Below are 15678 nucleotides of genomic sequence, written 5' to 3'. Positions count from 1 at the left end.
ATTTCTTGGAAGTGTTCGGCAACTTATCGTTTGATATAAACATCCATTCATGGATTGCATGGATATATAGTACGCTGTAGTAGTGATAGTGGCAGTCGGAATGTCCATAATGATACAGCCTATCGCCAACTCACCGAGTCTTGAATTTAAACTGACCGCTTTCTCTTCAGTGCACAGTCTTCAATAAAATTGGGATTAACAACTCGGCGGTTTGGGCGGGGCATCCCGAAGGTCGGGTCGGTAGCGGGGCTTAACAAAACCTTGAAATTTAGGTTCGCCTGGTTGGCTTCTTTCCTTGTGGTGGATAGCGCGGAAGATAGATTGTTCGAAGTGGCGGTGCTCAAATGTGGCGTCTTCATTTTTTCGTCGTATTCTATTGGCCGGTATCTCTTGTCAGCGGTTTCTAGGTCACAGCCAAATCACAGCCAAACTTGATGATGTCGGGCGGGTTTCCGCAAGGTATCGCAAGGATCTATCCTTCATAGTCACGAAACGTCTTTTCCGAAATTACTACACAGGCTGCAGCAAAAAGGAATGTAAAATTGAGCAGCTTACTTCTTGTTTTTCTATTGTTCATATTTCCAATATTTCGACCTTTGGCCTTTTGGCCACTATTCCCACATTACATATTACTACAAGTACAACCGAAATAGCGAAATAGGATCAGCTTGATCAGCCTCTGACATTTGGCTGCCTCCCAATCATCTTACAGGGCTCTTGTCAACGTCCCAGCCAACTAGCTAACCAACCAACCGCCCGCTATTTGGCAACTCGGTAATCCTGCGTAACCGCCGCTTCGCCTGCTCTCCAATCGACCACCTCTACACTAAACTTCAGGTACCATACTGCGAATAGACCGCGTACGCTACAATACTACATCCTTTAAACTATCGCATCCCATTCCGCTCGGCGTAGATTCGAATTCTCGAATTCGATTCGATTGTATCCTCAATTCAATGATTACTCAGTAGAGCCCTAGAAGTAATCACGCCTACGTTGGAGATAGCCACCGATTTGCTATACTCCTTTCTTTACCCCCCTTAATAAATCACACGACCTTGTTACAACCACCACCATGCCGTCCATACTCAGCGAAGAAGATAAGGAAACCGTTAGGCGAGTAGTGCCAAAACATACAAACAAGATACAGGCCGTAGCTGTTGCGAGGTTATATGTCGCCTATCCACATCCTTCAAAATGGACGTACACTGGCCTACAAGGGGCTATCGTTCTCTCCAACGATCTAGTAGGAAATACGTATTGGTTGAAGCTTGTCGACGTATCTGTAAGTTATCCTGTCTATCTAGTAGTACATAAGCCCTGCCAGTATATACTAATTCCTAATGATCCGTAGCCTACCGCTCGAGGTGTAATATGGGACCAAGAAATATTTGACAATTGGTCCTATAATCAAGATCGAACCTTTTTCCATTCCTTCGAACTCGAGGACTGTTTAGCTGGGCTGTCTTTTGTCGATGAAAAGGAGGCTAAACAATTTAAGAAGAAGATGGATGAGAGGGAAAAGAATGCGTCGAAGTCCACGAAAAATACACCTTTCGGCGGTCCATCACAGCAACCTGTCAAGCAAGGCTTCTTTGGGAGTATCTTCGGAGGACATAGACATTCCTCGGCACCCACGCCGCCCGAATCACCTCGTAATAGTGTTATACCTACACTCCATGATGCGAGAATGTCTACAACGAATGTTAACGGTTTCCAAAAACCGCCATCAAAATTCGCCAAGCTAGAGGCATATGATCCGAACTGGCGAGACAACTTCGGGAATTTTCTTTCGGAGCAAGGGCTTACGGACGAATTCATAAGGGAGAACCAAGATTTCATTGTCGAATTTTTGAAAGAGCAGGGGACTCATAATGGAATGCCAGCTGCGACAGCACCTCCGCCGCCGCCTCCACCTCCGTCAGGTAGTCACTCGTCACTTAACGGTAACAGCCACAATCACGGCCACGGTCATGGTCGAGCGCCCCCTCCTCCTCCACCTCCTCCATCGGGAAACCCGCGTTCAACGTCGGAAAGCCTATCATCATCAGGCTCCCGTCGTGGTCTTCCTCCACCTCCACCTGCACCTCGTAGGTCTGGCAAGATGGAACTCGTTCACCGAGAGCCGACACCACCGCAAGAGCCAATTCCCCCACGACCGCGATTTAACGCACCTCCTGCCCTGCCCGATGCTGGTAAATACGCTCATAGTGATCCCGCGCCTCGAGCTCCTCCTGGACCGGCACCCCCTCCACGACCGCCTAAGACGCCGATGGAAGAGCAGGAGGAGAAGCCGCAGGGACACAAGTTCGGGGTACCTCCCGCTTTTACTGGCCAGAGGCTGAACAACGCTCCACCACCACCGGCCAGGGGTCCGGTGCCCCCTCCACCTCCGCGAGAGCAGCCTCAAGCATCAGCACCTCCACCTCCACCGAGTCTGCCACCGAAGCTGCCCACCTCGAGCGCACCGCCGCCAGCACCGCCAGCACCTCCTTTACCCCCTGCCGCTACTCGGCCTACTCCCGCACCTCCTGTTGCTGCTCCTCCGCCTCCTGCGCGAAGTCCACTTGTACCACCACTTCCAGCATCAAGTGCGCCAGTTCCGCCTCCATTACCTCCATCTTCTGCGCCACTACCGCCTCCGCTGCCCCAATCCTCCGCACCATCTCCTCCTCCCTTACCTGGTGCCGGAGCTCCTCCTCCACCCCCACCTCCCCCACCACCACCTGGCCCAACAGGAATACCAGCACCTCCTCCACCTCCCCCGCCAGGAGGTATCCCAGCTGCTCCTCCACCACCACCCCCGAATCGCGATTCGGGTTACTCTTCCGGAGTGCCAGCTCCTGCTGCGCCATCAGCAGACAATAGTCGTTCCGCAATGCTGGACAGCATCCAGAAGGCTGGTGGAATTGGGTCGCTCAAGAAAGTTGATAGGACTCAGATCAGAGATAGGAGTGGCGCTACAGTCGGGGGCGGATCGGATACAGGACCGCACGGTAGCGGACTGCCGCCTGCCGGTATCGCCCCCGGTGGCGGTGGTGGTATGGCCGATGCATTGGCTGCAGCATTGCAGAAGCGCAAGGAGAGAGTTCGTGATAGTGGTAAGTTTTCATTTACTCTAATATCAATACTAGACATGGAAAGTGATACTAACATTTCTGTAGATGATGAGAAGAGCGATGATGAGTGGTAGAGCCGCATTCTCGAAATTCATGCATAGCAAATGGCCCTATTGGTCGAACATTAAAGAGGGGGGATACGACAATGGACTTGGAAGTTGAAGTCTGTCGGAAAATTACGTTACACATGTCAACCAGGCTGTAGTCAGGGAGACCCTAAATTCATCAAACGATGAAAATTCTGTTCTAAGTGGAATATCACATAAACCATCTCGAATAAGTCCTACAAGAGCCACTAAATCAAGCCAACCACGCATGCTATGCGAGGCCTTGAAAGTCATCAATGTACCACCAGACAAGAGCGCAAACCGGGTTGGGGGTCAGCACTCTACCTACTCACCGTAGCTGTACCAACACCGGCCACCGCGCCTACACGCCTGCGATGCAGGATTTATTCTCATTCGCCCACATTTCACGCACCGCCTGCCTAACAATAAGCATAGTAAAAGGAGAGGGGGGGAAGGGGGTGGGGGTGGAAAAGAGCACAGAGCAAGGAGTTTCGCGAGGTAGCATATTCGGGGAGAGCCTCGCCTAGCCTGATCGAAACAAGTCTACAACAGACCACGCAGCTTAGAATGCCAGGAACTTATTTATCATCATTGCCATCGCAAGTGTTACTAGAATATCAGAGGTTCGAAGACACTCTTCGTCGGATTCGAAGCTAGCTAGACAAAGACGGGTCGGGTCGGGTTGGGGTTGACAATTGATTTACTCCAGCATCACAACGAACAAACAAACACCCAGGCCTATTGTTGAGACTTTGATCGGGGAAAGCGGTGTTTTGTCGAGACTTGCTTTCGAAGCTTTGGGGACGGCTGTGCTTTTGGATTAGGGATAGAAGATGTTTAGAGAATTGGCAATCAATCGATTATTACAAACTTTTTTTCGTTTCAAGAATGAGCGTGTTATGCTACGAGATCGTGAGATTAAGTCATGTCAAGTCAAATTACAGGAGTGCTTAAGCACCTTAGTAGGGCATGTCAAGCACGTAGTTATATGAGCATATGTATTGAAGAAAAGGCGTGTGTATTGAGAACCAACAGCAACAGACTACCTAAGGACGTTCGTGATGGGTGTCATTACGTTATCATTATGCCGTGACCTCCTCCATGCCTTGCCAATAGCAGTGTATGAAATTTGCCAAATGTGAAGTTAAAAGCAAGCAGTCTCGTGAAATGCCCAGTGGCGAAGGGGCTACGACGTCTCTCCCACCGTAAAACCCTGCCACTAGCCTGTCAAAGTTGCAATCGTCCGACTGTCGTGGAACCCGGAATAGTAGTAGACGCGAGACATCTAGGTTTGAGAGAGAAGACAGTGTTTTTTTCCATGGCCGAAGAAGGTTATCGTGAGGTTGTTGGGTTGTAAAGTGTTACGATGTAAACCGGCGGACCAGGTGGACGAATACTTCCATTTTCCCTCCAAGGCGAAGGGAAAACAACAGATTAGATGTCGTCAATATCGACCTCCTTGCCACCGGCGGCAGCTTCACCCTCACTCTCGGAGTCACGGTCCTCGTCGAACTCGAAGCCACACTCGCCCTCATCGTTGGGGCCGTAGGTATCGGTTTCGTTGATTTTGGCGCTTTCGGGAAGTTCGCCGTAGGCCTTGAGGGAACGGGCCTCGTCTGCTGAGTACTTCAGGATGACGTCGCCTTTCTCGTCCTGGTAGTCGCGAAGGGAGAGCAGGATAATGTCTCCGTTGTTGATCCAGACTTTCTTACGAAGCTTGCCTCGGATGTGGGCTAGTCGCTTAGCACCGTCGAAGCACTGCGCCTCGAGACGGCCGTTGCCGAGCATCTTGACGACTTGGGCATACTCTGTTGTAGAGATGTTAGTTATTGTATATTCCTTTTCATTGCCCTATGCATTCGCGGTATATATATGGAATTTGACTCGAAGGTATATTGGAAGTAATATGTCGGTGGTTAGGTGACGTACCTTGTCCATCCTCCTTGAAGGTCAACTCGCGCTTCTCGTTGTCGTTCTCGTTCTTTCCACGACGACGATTCTTACCACCCTATTTATCATAGCGTTAGCAAAATAGTGGTGAAAGGCGGGTGAAACATTGTGCTAATGGTGAAACAATGATTGGCTTGTGAAATGGCCTGATGTTTTAAATCATCTCCTCGACTGATGCAATGCGTTGCAACCCGATGTAAGCAAGCTGACGATGTCTAATTGAAGAGCGTTGATTTTTCCCTCAGGATTGCCACCTTTTCGCATAGCCAAATTTCACAAGCCGCTCACACACAAAGATTGAAAAAACAAATATTGCTGTCAGTGGCGGGGTTGACGCCGAATATTTATACGTACTTTTCCCTTGTTCTTAGGCATGATGGCGGTCGACTAGGCTGATTCTAGTAGTGATAGGATGATAGATGAGATGGAAAGTAAGTTTATTACGAGCGACAATAGTAGTCGCAGAAGCGTTCCGGGGAAGTTGTGGTTTGTTGATCGGTGATCGTTGTTTTTGTTAGAAGTAAGAAAGTTGCGTGGTGACGAGGGGCATTTAAATAAAACGAGCCTGTCAGAAATTAGCAGTGAGTAATAGCGGGGAGAGCGAACGCTTTTGTGGCTATTTAGCGCTATAGTTCGGAGATAGCGATAGCCTTACCACTGCATATACCTGGGAAGGTATCTTTTAGGTAGCATAGTGGGGCACTTTGTTTTTTTCAGTGCTAATCTTGGAAACAGCATCAACTCCTATTGGTCGCTCTGGTCACTTTGGCGTGTTGGTGTGCTTTAGACTAGGTACGAAGTATTTCCAAAGATAGAGATAGAGTACATGAACTTACGATATCATGGCATACCAATTGGAAGTATCTTTTTTGAGTAGTACTTCTACTTCCTACCACTACCAGAACAATTTTTAGCCTCATGAGAGCTCGAAAAAAAGCTTCTTAAGATTTGAACTACCAACAGCTTAAAAGATCTATACGTTCAACATCCTTCTTTTTTCAGTCTAACCAGAATTATGAGTTGTTTGACAACAACATATCTGTTAGACGGGGTTCGGCCTAGGTAGACCATGACAAGCTTGCTCCTGGGCAGGCCCCTAGGAATACCACGATTTGCGCCTTATCTCCTTACTCTTCGACGATGTGTGAGCGACGGAAGCCCGTACCGAGGAAATCTAGGCAGAGAGGGCATTCTGTCCCTGGGGCTTGGTTCGGGTGACCATATCCGCTTGGTATCCAAACAATACCAGATTTCGCTCCCGAACCAAAACGTATTCAGCTTTATACCGATAAGCCGACTGAAGATGAATGATAATTCATGCAAGTTCAGTATAATGATTTCTCACATTCACGTTTTCGACGAAGCTTCGATCAAGTACCTCGACAGCTATGAGCACCCATTTGCGAAATCGGTCCTCGACATGTACATCAAAAAGAAGAAGATCCCTCTATGGCATAAGGTGTTTGCTCATCCCGTGGCCAGACCCTTTCCGTGTAAAGTTGCGGTAAAGAGGATCCGGCACGCACTCTTCGACGCATTGGCATACTATGGATATGATCGAGAGGGTAGGAAAATCACGAAAGATGAGTCAAGTGTAATCACAAACTTGTATGGGACCGTGAAGATAGCTTGCGGGGATCCGAAGGCTGTTTGCAATATCAAGTTCGCGGATCTTTTGGAGCAGATGAAACAGGTAGTGGCCGGGTTTGAACCGATTCTTGCGAAAGACAAGAATGGTGAATTCATCACAGCTCCCCGACCAAGGGTCAACAAAATACAACCCAAGCAAACTGGAAGCCAGGCAATAAGTCGAATAGGCGATAGTAAGAGGACGGACATGCGATCTAACACACGGCCAGCACGACGTATGTAGCCCGGTACTTACAATACAATACAATCATATCGAACTTATAATACCCATATACATGTAATACGTATATCATATGGAAATAGGGGAAGATGCAATGTTAGGTATGTTATAGAACATTGAAATAAATATAAAACCAGAGACGAAAACTGCCTAGTGGTGTTATAGCGATTGGATGGCACGACATCAATATACGTACCTTGGTACCTGATCTAGGAGTAGACCGTGCCAGGTGCCACTCGATTGTCCTTTTTAAAATGCAGTTTCCTTGGTTTAAGAGATATTATACCTAAGATCATCTGTTTTATGGTTTATTATACATTGTACATTTAGGTACATTATTATTTGCATGAGAGTTTGCGGGGTGGTAAAAGTGTCTAGTGTCGACGCTTCCTTGGGTAGATGCGCAGATTCGATACGTAACACGTGGGATAATTTCCTGAGACGCGAAATCGAATCGCCGCCCCAAATTTATTAAACGATAGGTACAGATCTCTAACTTATTATCAACTACAACCAACCTCACATTCGGCTACTAGCATCCAACTTATTTCGAATTTTTGTGTCCTGATTCCTCGGTGACAATGCTAGTCTCTCTCACTGTCGGCAAGGTCGATGCCGGCGTAACTGTTCTTTTAACACCCGATAAACGTTTGGTATGTCGTTATTCTATCTGATCTCATCATCCACCATTATCTGGAAGTTGTCGCAATCCATCGCACAGGCGCGAGATGCTCCCTACGTACTTTATAGTGGCCAATTAGCCAGTGACGAGTCTAATGTGCAAATCTAGATCGAATTTCCTTCTATTCTCTTGCCTCCCAACATTATCTCGGGCTCTATAGTCGATATTACTGTCTCTCGCAACAACGAGTCCGAAGCCAAAGCAGAAGCACGGTTCTCCGCCCTCCAAGATCAAATATTTTCCTCTTTTGGCGCTTCGCAGCCTAGCACACCTGCCCTTCGTTGCAGAAATGCTACTCAGACTTCAGTAGTCCTTGAATGGGACCCTATCGAACTCGCTACCGCCGACCTCATCTCCCTTTCCCTCTACCGCAATGGCCAAAAGGCTGGCAACATCCCTCGACCTCTTCATATGCATAGCACTAAGATCAGTGGTCTTGCAGTCGATACCGAATATTCATTCCACCTAGTCCTACGCACCACCGCCGGCACATTTGCTAGCAAGCAGGTTGTCGTCCGCACTCACAAGATGACCGATTTGAGTGGTGTCACTATTACCACCGGCATTCTTCCGCCCTCCACGCGCGAAGAGCTCGCAAAGGCTGTCGAGCGCATCGGCGCTAAGATCGTCGATGGTGTGCGCATCGACACTACACACTTCGTTACCACTGAAGGTCGTGGTGTACCTTGGGAGAAGGCAGTTGAGATGAATATCCCTGTCGTGCGACCCGAGTGGGTTGAGGCATGTGAGAAGAATGGCCGTATCCTAGGCGTCACCAAATTTTACTTGGATGCGCCAAGGGCGAATATCCAAGGCCTCGAGGAAGCACAGAGGACGGCATCGCCTCCTACACCGGCTCAACAAAGCCAGAAGGATCTCCCACAGACCCCAAGCCAGTCTAGAGAGAGTAAAGAAGTCGAAACGAAAAAAGAAGAGAACAAAGAGGAAGAGAGCAGCGGTGAGGATGATGAAGAAGACGAGGAGGGCACAGGAGATGATGAAAAAGCAAGGGCTACGGACGAACAGAAAGTGAGGCTCGAAGATAAGGATACTCAGAAAGTCGCTCTGCGGCCTAGCCGTGAACAACCATCGCCCGACAAAGAGACTGCCGAGGATTCGGAAGAGGAGGCAAATTCGGAGGGTAAACCTGAGCCTTCCCCCGGTGATGGGGCGTCCTTCCAAGATGTAGCGCTATAAATACGGTCTACGATCCGAAGTGCTCACTAGCATGGAGTTTTCAGAGGTTTCCAAAATACCCGGCCAGGTAATAAAAATGGCAGTTGTCAGCTTGGGCTATTAATATACCTGTGTACAGTAGGGATGCGGGAATGTGTCACATTGACGTCTTGCAGTCACGTTTATTCGTATAACTCTAGTAATATATGGATGAGTTGGAAAGGCGTTTTGCTCTAACCGGATCCGAATCCTTTAGGAGAAATAAGGGCCATTTTCTTGTTTTACGTTATATGGCACATAGCTATTTTACTTCCTTGTTCAGGACTTGAAGTAGTTTCATAGCGAGCTTCAGGATATTCTCCTTCTCCTCACCACCCCTCCTTCAAGGCAACACCTCCACCCCCCTCCAATCCCAACACCGCCCCCGATGCTCCCCAGCCCGCCTCGTCCTCACCACCTCCACCATCCGCTCCGCCGCATACTCCGGCGTGAATAACTTCTCCGCACGCACCCGGTCCCAAAATTCGCGGCTTAGATCCGTTTTCACCGTGCCCGGGTGGTACGCTATACATATAGCCTTCCCCCCGGACCGGTTCTGGAGATATAAGTCGTATGTGCGTGCGAGACTGGTCACGCCTGCTTTCGACGCCCGGTACGTGTACCATCCTCCCAGCCGGTTGTCGGTTGTCGAGCCCACGCGGGCGGAGGGGAGGAGGAAGGTTGCGTGCGGTGGGGGGTTGTTGGCTTCTCCGTCTTCGTTGGGGGTGGTGGGGGATTGGGGTGGGGAGGTGAATAACGGCTCTGGGGATATGTCGACGTTTTTTCGCGGCAGGAAGTCCCCGAAGTGCTTTATTAGCATGAGGGGGCCTAGTACGTTCACTTGCAGCGTGTGCAGCGCCGCGGCGTAGTCTACGTCTGCTGGGCTTTTTTCTGGGTGCAGGATCCCCGGGAGCGCGAATGCGAGGTGTAGGTGGTGGGTTTCGGGGGGGAATAACTGGGCTGCTTCTGCGGAGGCGGTGGTTAGGCTTTGTTCGTGGGTTACGTCGATGTGGGTTAGGTGCAGGCGTTTTGATAGTGAGGTTTTTTCGTCTTTGGAGAGGGGGGTGGATGGGGAGGAGGAGAGAGAGTCTAGGATGGAGGCTCGCACGCCGGGGAGGTCGGACCGCGCTGTTGCGAGGATCGGGGCCGTGGTTGTTCGTAGGAGGTGCCGTGTTAGGGCGTGTCCGATCCCGCGGCTGGCTGGGGAGACGAGGATCCAGGGTTTGGACATTTTGGTGAGTTTTCTTCCCTAGTTTACTACTATATTACATTATGCTCCGATCATAACTGTTAGAAAACAATTTACTATCTGTGATCCATTTCGGAAAGCCATAGTAGACATGTTGCTGCTCAGCTAGACGCCTCGAAACTCCGACGTTCTGCGATGCTTGAGGTTAAATCCATGGATCAAAGGTAATGATTCATCACTATCGATCTATAAGCAGTTTTGATAATATCGCGATCGGGTAAGGGTTATTACTGTGAATACCCTGCCGCAGAATTGCAAATCATATACAACTATTTACGGTATCTTGAATGTTAGAACGTACGAAGCTGTCGTAAAATCAACAGTGGCATTTTAGGTACTACCTCTATACTCTATATCTCAGCCAGTTGACTCGTTTTCTGTGTAACTGCACTTAGTTGCAATGAACCGGGTAGAATGAGAATCAATATTGTGTATTTCATTTTAGTGATTCACAGTTGATCGAGAAAAGTCGAGGCTAGACTATTCTATAGGGTGGACAGAATGCAATTGTTTGCCAGAGCTTAGCAAAATTCATTCTCGAGTTCTCTTCGAGTCCAAGGCTTTGACCCAACCTCCCCGAGATTGGTAGGCTGAAATATGCATGGAAATCTCGTGTGAGACATATTCTCTCATTTACACGCCTCCTCATGCGAAATTTGAGGCGTGGAGAAATGAGGAAAGATCGGCGTATCTCCAACATGATCTCTCAGCGGTTTCAAGCCGGAGCTCCGTTAAGTGCTAAGTATAGAGACATCAGCGTAGAAGAGAAACTCGATCACTTTCTAAGCTGATAATGCCATTTTCGAGTTTCTCTAGAGGAAATGTAGGTTTAATATGTTCGGCCGAGGTTTCTATAACGCCGCCTACTCGCTCTCGGTTATCTTCATAGACGATTCGTTAACGAAATCACACCTCCAAGTTTCCGGGAGCGTTGAGGCGGTCATTATTATTCTCGGGATTCCGACGCCATGGTAATGCACCTAGGTAATATTTAGCCTTCACATATCCACGGAAGTCGACGAATGAACTAGATCCTAGCACCAAATTTAAGATATTCACGAGTCACCGTATTATTATTATTTTTTTGAAATGAATTAACGATTTTCAAGATTGAAAAAGAGGTGGAATTGATGTGTCATTTAGGGGCGTAAATAGGCTGAACGAGTTAACGAATACGAACGTTTTAGAAGGTTAAAGTGTATGCAGATAAAAGCAAAGGTCAATTAGTGGGGTTGGTAATCGTATTAATCGAAGGTTTATTTCCCCGTATATTTCCATCCCTGCGAACAACCTCGGAGCTCTGAATTAAACTTTAACATCAATGTCTCACAACTCGACCATGACAATGACTCGTAATCAAACACCCTCGACTCCTGGAAATGCTTCGAGTCTTCGAAATATTCCATTACCAAGGTACCTAGGTCGTTGATACTACACATCAATGGCCTTTGATGCGCATTCAGGTAGCGATCAGTACTTGGTAGTCATGGGCAACTAGGCCGAGTATTTTCCTATATCGATCGTCCAATGTTGGCAAGAAAAGCAAGTTAACTGACAGACCTCTCAATTTGTCTAGCACACCTTGTTTTCGTGTCTCTTGAACATGTTTCAACGGCCTTTTCGAGTCGCCTACCTAGGTAGCTACCTAGCCAGTAGACGAACATACTTCGCTACTGTCAGAGCTGATAGCGCTCTGACTCTAACTCTTGACTCGAGACAACTCACAGTTCCAAGATTCCAAGATTCTTAAGATTCCAACCGGTAGTCGAGTGCCTGGCTGGTTGTGAACCGAGCTGCCTAGCTGTCTAGCTTATCCTTGGTAGGCTAGTCAGTCTTCACTTGCTTGTGTCGATCACAGGTTGCTAGTCGAACCTTTACCTGTCTACCATACCTAACTCAGATGGAAGATGATGTTTAACTTTCTCGGCTAGTTACCGACCTCTTCGACCGTTTATCTTTGCCTCGTTTTTTTAATTGGGGTCGTTCTCCTCTTCGTTATGATGCCATTTTTAGCTACTTGCATATATTCCCCAATAAGTCTCTATTGCTCTCTTTAAAAGGCCCGCAAGGGGTTCATATAATATCCGAAATATCTAATACGTTATGGTATCGGTCTTTTTATTGAGGGATAGCTATTCATAATAATACTGTAGGGAACCCTCGTATGCTGATGCTGGAAAGCTCGACGAGTGTGGTCGTATCTGACTCCCGAAGCTCTGGGTCTGGTCATGTCACGAACAATCAGAGCTGGAGATGATGAAGTAAAAGTGGCGTATGTCTCCATTCACACATGGAAGACACTTGAAAAATAGACTTTATCCCCTTCCATCGTCTCCGCCTAAGCATTTTTAATTATGGATAGCATCTTCTTAAGCTCAGTCAGCCTGGGTATCCTGGTGGAAAAGGAAATTGTGGTGCGCATAGAAGACAAGACCAATGGAGACTCAGCACCATCTCTCCCATCCTCTGTTGTATCTGTCGTTCGCTCTATATCCAACCTAACGAAAGAAACAAAAATATCTGAGCTGCGCGAGACGACTTCGTCTCTGCCATCTGGCAAGATGCTTGCCCGTCCTAACGCCGGCGAGGATTGCCGAAAAGACCTCGTGGAGTTCCTTCAAGGGCCTCCACCTCCAGGGAATCGCATGTCAATACCTGACAATGCAAGTATTTCTTCGACTGATACCAAATGGGGCGTCTTCAAAGTCTTTCGCAAGAAGCGGAAGCGCAGGAAACGTCGCCAACCGCCACTTATCAAGCTTCCAGACTCAGCTGTTTCTGCTAGAACCATCGACGGCCATCGATATATTGCCATTTCTATCCCGATTAACTATTCAACATTCAGCCCCGTTCCTTTACAATATCCGACAGTCAGTAATCCATCGCGTAAATCGACCTCTGATCCTCGCAGAAATACCCTCAAGACCGTTACTGAAGATCACGAATCATTGTCCTCTATATCTCTCGCAACAAAGTCGGCGACGCAACAGGAAGGGGTTACCGAATTGGCACCTCCCCCTAGAAAAGTTTCCTTGCTTTCGACGGTGCCTTCGCAGGCTTCTCAGGAAGAGATAACTTCTAAGAAAGGAAAAGAATTAGATACATGGGGTAAAGCAGAAAATATCATAGCTCGCCAAGCACTGATGACGCCTTTGATATCTAATAAGACATCATATATCACTGATCAGGAATCCAAGTCTCCCACGCGGGATCGTGCGCTACAACAAGAGCATCAGAAGAAGGCATCGGAATCTATTGGACCCGAACTTGGAAAGGTCCCTCGGGTTATTGAGATTACGCCAAAGAAACTCAAGAAACCGCCTCCGGCCACCGAGTCGATCACACACGAAGATCATGAAACGCCAAAGAACGATTCAAAGGATGCTAGCAAATCTACTAAGCCTCGGCGCTTTCTCTTGACGAGCTCTTTGAGTGCGCCGGTATTGCCAGTTCGAACTTCGAGCCGAAGGGCTCCACTGACGTTTTCTGGAAGAAGCGATATTGATAATGTTGCTAGCCGCCGACCCATGCTACTGACCGCCAACTCTGATAATGGCGATGGAAACGGTCGTGGAACTGGTCCTTGTGGCTCGGTTACTGAGAGTCTGAGAACGACGGAATCGTCGCCTAGATTGTTCAAGGCGCAGACTGCTACGGCATACCAATCTGTTCCCATAGTTGTACGGCCACCTTCGCATCCAGACGCCGAGTCACCTCTGAATCTCAATTTCCCTACACCACCTTCAAATAACTCGATCAGAGCCAATAGCTCAGACCATGTAGAAATTCTATCACCTCCCGCAGTAGCCAAGGTAGTTTCGAGTCGGAAAGATCGGGTACGGGAACGGAAACAGAAAGATATAGAGAAGTTGAAGGCGCAGTTGCGTCAGACCAAGGCTCCTACGTCGGGGGTAGTAGTTGACGATGACTGGCCGGAGTCTCCTGTTCTCGGCCGATTTGGTCACAATATAGGCCCCCTGTCTTCAAAGCCATACTTAACAGCTAAACTATCGGATATCGGCCCAATCAGGTCTGTGATGCATCTGAAATCGCCTTACTTGTCACCTGAAGCTGCCATCAAGAAACGTCGCCAAAGAAGTGCGAGCGTCCCAGCCATGACAAGTTCGTCATCACCATCCCCGATAGCATCGCCCATGCCTTGGGAAGGTAGTACAGCCTATTATCGCCGAAGAGAAAAGCAGGCGGAGCGAGAAGAGAATGAAGCTAGAGTAAGGAGAGAAAAGTATGCCGCCCAGAGGCTGGCAGAGGAGGCAGAGCTTCAGGATAAAATAGCACACCAGAAGCTCCTCCGGCGATACGAAAAGTTAAAGGAGAGTCGTACTAGGGATATGGAGAAACGGCTGCACCGGCTAGAGCGGAATGGCGAGGTTCTCATGCAGTCTATGGTGTCTTTGATGGACACCCTCAATAGACTGTTACAGGATCAACATCAAAATCCCCTACAACGAAGTGCTACCGTTCGTAATACAACTACTTCTGCCTCCCGCCCGCGCCGAAAACACACCGAAATTGGCCGAGGACGCGCCCAATCCCTAAGGTCTATACGTAGCTATGACAACTTACGTGAAATCCTGCGGACGGGGTTAGAGCGAGGGACGACGCAGCTTCAAAAACAAAACTCACCAAATCCACGTCAAGCGGAGCGAGAAAGAGATACTCAAGAAAGAAAAGAGAACGATGCTACGGGCACACGTGTTAGCAAGTCGGCACTAGAGGCGTTACAAGAACATCTGCAATCCCAAACTCGCCAAATTGCCCAAGGTTCCGGCCACTCCAGCGACAGCAGTAACGACCAGAGCATCGATGCGGATAGTGTCGAAGTCATGGAACCGCTCATGCGCGAGTTGCAGGCGACGGCGAGACAGCCCGAGGTCGAAGGGGGAAAGACGTCTGGTTCGGAGCCTGAGATCTTTAACTTATTCTGATTCGGTTGTCGGGTTGGTTGGTTGATATCCATTTGGACCTTTCTCCCGTAGCTGCAGCTATGTCTTTGGTTGTAACGAGGCATACCCAGGACTATTGGACTTAGTTAGCTTTCTTAGCTTGCTGGTTTAAATTTAACTTACAATCTTTCATCGCCTACTTATATATTTGTAATATATTTACGCCGAACGGCGTTTATGAAACTAATAGGGGGCGTTTTTGGGATTCTTGTGCATTATGTTTAAGTGTGATATGTAGGCAGATGGTACCTAATTAGGTCTAATTCCTGATTTGGGACGAGGCTTTTCCGGGCTTAGAGTGTACGGCTTTGGCATACCTAGCACTAAACCCAGCACTAACTAGGTACCTAGGTACGCAGCTAGATGGACACCGATGTGTTCGTGAGATTACAGACTATTTCCCTAAGCCGAGTTGAGTTGCAGTGTCTTATAGGCAACATACGGCTAGGTTAAGAATTGAGGGGTTGCGGGGGAAAATGAAGGGGTATTGATAGGTACTAATGTTTGTGGATGGAAAACTCCGTATGCAGTTGTGACTGTGTTACTCTACGGTGATTTAAT

The 15678-nt window shown here is 48.3% G+C and overlaps 6 protein-coding genes across 6 annotated transcripts; 4 read left to right on the top strand and 2 right to left on the bottom strand.

Moving 5' to 3' along the window:
• Positions 1-868: 868 nt before the first annotated feature.
• GGS22DRAFT_122034 (uncharacterized protein) lies at positions 869-3328 on the top strand. Its single transcript, XM_047958252.1, has 3 exons — positions 869-1285; positions 1355-3101; positions 3165-3328. Exons 1-3 carry the CDS (start codon positions 1076-1078, stop codon positions 3191-3193), a joined length of 1986 nt encoding a protein of 661 aa, XP_047819796.1. The 5' UTR covers positions 869-1075; the 3' UTR covers positions 3194-3328.
• A 1122-nt stretch (positions 3329-4450) lies between these two features.
• GGS22DRAFT_122027 (uncharacterized protein) lies at positions 4451-5702 on the bottom strand. The gene is made up of 3 exons (XM_047958251.1): positions 5492-5702; positions 5117-5195; positions 4451-4995 (listed from the first exon to the last, which is right to left on the bottom strand). The coding sequence occupies exons 1-3, from the start codon at positions 5510-5512 to the stop codon at positions 4622-4624; spliced, it is 474 nt and encodes a 157-aa protein (XP_047819795.1). The 5' UTR covers positions 5513-5702; the 3' UTR covers positions 4451-4621.
• A 331-nt stretch (positions 5703-6033) lies between these two features.
• On the top strand, positions 6034-7045 carry GGS22DRAFT_159459 (uncharacterized protein). Its single transcript, XM_047960793.1, has one exon. It carries the CDS (start codon positions 6207-6209, stop codon positions 7008-7010), a length of 804 nt encoding a protein of 267 aa, XP_047819794.1. The 5' UTR covers positions 6034-6206; the 3' UTR covers positions 7011-7045.
• A 443-nt stretch (positions 7046-7488) lies between these two features.
• On the top strand, positions 7489-9067 carry GGS22DRAFT_122019 (uncharacterized protein). The gene is made up of 2 exons (XM_047958250.1): positions 7489-7660; positions 7798-9067. The coding sequence occupies exons 1-2, from the start codon at positions 7589-7591 to the stop codon at positions 8884-8886; spliced, it is 1161 nt and encodes a 386-aa protein (XP_047819793.1). The 5' UTR covers positions 7489-7588; the 3' UTR covers positions 8887-9067.
• On the bottom strand, positions 9067-10393 carry GGS22DRAFT_122011 (NAD(P)-binding protein). The gene has a single exon (XM_047958249.1). The coding sequence runs from the start codon at positions 10133-10135 to the stop codon at positions 9248-9250; it is 888 nt and encodes a 295-aa protein (XP_047819792.1). The 5' UTR covers positions 10136-10393; the 3' UTR covers positions 9067-9247.
• Positions 10394-12049: 1656 nt separating this feature from the next.
• GGS22DRAFT_121994 (uncharacterized protein) lies at positions 12050-15514 on the top strand. Its single transcript, XM_047958248.1, has one exon. It carries the CDS (start codon positions 12508-12510, stop codon positions 15097-15099), a length of 2592 nt encoding a protein of 863 aa, XP_047819791.1. The 5' UTR covers positions 12050-12507; the 3' UTR covers positions 15100-15514.
• The last annotated feature ends 164 nt before the right edge of the window (positions 15515-15678 follow it).

The sequence above is a fragment of the Annulohypoxylon maeteangense genome (assembly GCF_022496945.1).
Source record: "Annulohypoxylon maeteangense strain CBS 123835 unplaced genomic scaffold GGS22scaffold_6, whole genome shotgun sequence".
Classification (NCBI taxonomy): Eukaryota; Fungi; Ascomycota; class Sordariomycetes; order Xylariales; family Hypoxylaceae; genus Annulohypoxylon; species Annulohypoxylon maeteangense.
This window is presented reverse-complemented; position numbering and strand designations above follow the sequence as displayed.

Bases quoted from the DNA above. Each gene is read 5' to 3' on its own strand.
- GGS22DRAFT_121994 (XM_047958248.1), top strand. From the start codon at position 12,508: ATGGATAGCATCTTCTTAAGCTCAGTCAGCCTGGGTATCCTGGTGGAA.
- GGS22DRAFT_122027 (XM_047958251.1), bottom strand. From the start codon at position 5,512: ATGCCTAAGAACAAGGGAAAA. The intron at 5,196-5,491 runs GTACGTATAAAT...TATGATAAATAG, and splicing joins TGCCTAAGAACAAGGGAAAA to GGTGGTAAGAATCGTCGTCG. The intron at 4,996-5,116 runs GTACGTCACCTA...TCTCTACAACAG, and splicing joins CTTCAAGGAGGATGGACAAG to AGTATGCCCAAGTCGTCAAG.
- GGS22DRAFT_159459 (XM_047960793.1), top strand. From the start codon at position 6,207: ATGACAAGCTTGCTCCTGGGCAGGCCCCTAGGAATACCACGATTTGCG.
- GGS22DRAFT_122011 (XM_047958249.1), bottom strand. From the start codon at position 10,135: ATGTCCAAACCCTGGATCCTCGTCTCCCCAGCCAGCCGCGGGATCGGA.
- GGS22DRAFT_122019 (XM_047958250.1), top strand. From the start codon at position 7,589: ATGCTAGTCTCTCTCACTGTCGGCAAGGTCGATGCCGGCGTAACTGTT. The intron at 7,661-7,797 runs GTATGTCGTTAT...GTGCAAATCTAG, and splicing joins TAACACCCGATAAACGTTTG to ATCGAATTTCCTTCTATTCT.
- GGS22DRAFT_122034 (XM_047958252.1), top strand. From the start codon at position 1,076: ATGCCGTCCATACTCAGCGAAGAAGATAAGGAAACCGTTAGGCGAGTA. The intron at 1,286-1,354 runs GTAAGTTATCCT...AATGATCCGTAG, and splicing joins TGAAGCTTGTCGACGTATCT to CCTACCGCTCGAGGTGTAAT. The intron at 3,102-3,164 runs GTAAGTTTTCAT...ACATTTCTGTAG, and splicing joins GGAGAGAGTTCGTGATAGTG to ATGATGAGAAGAGCGATGAT.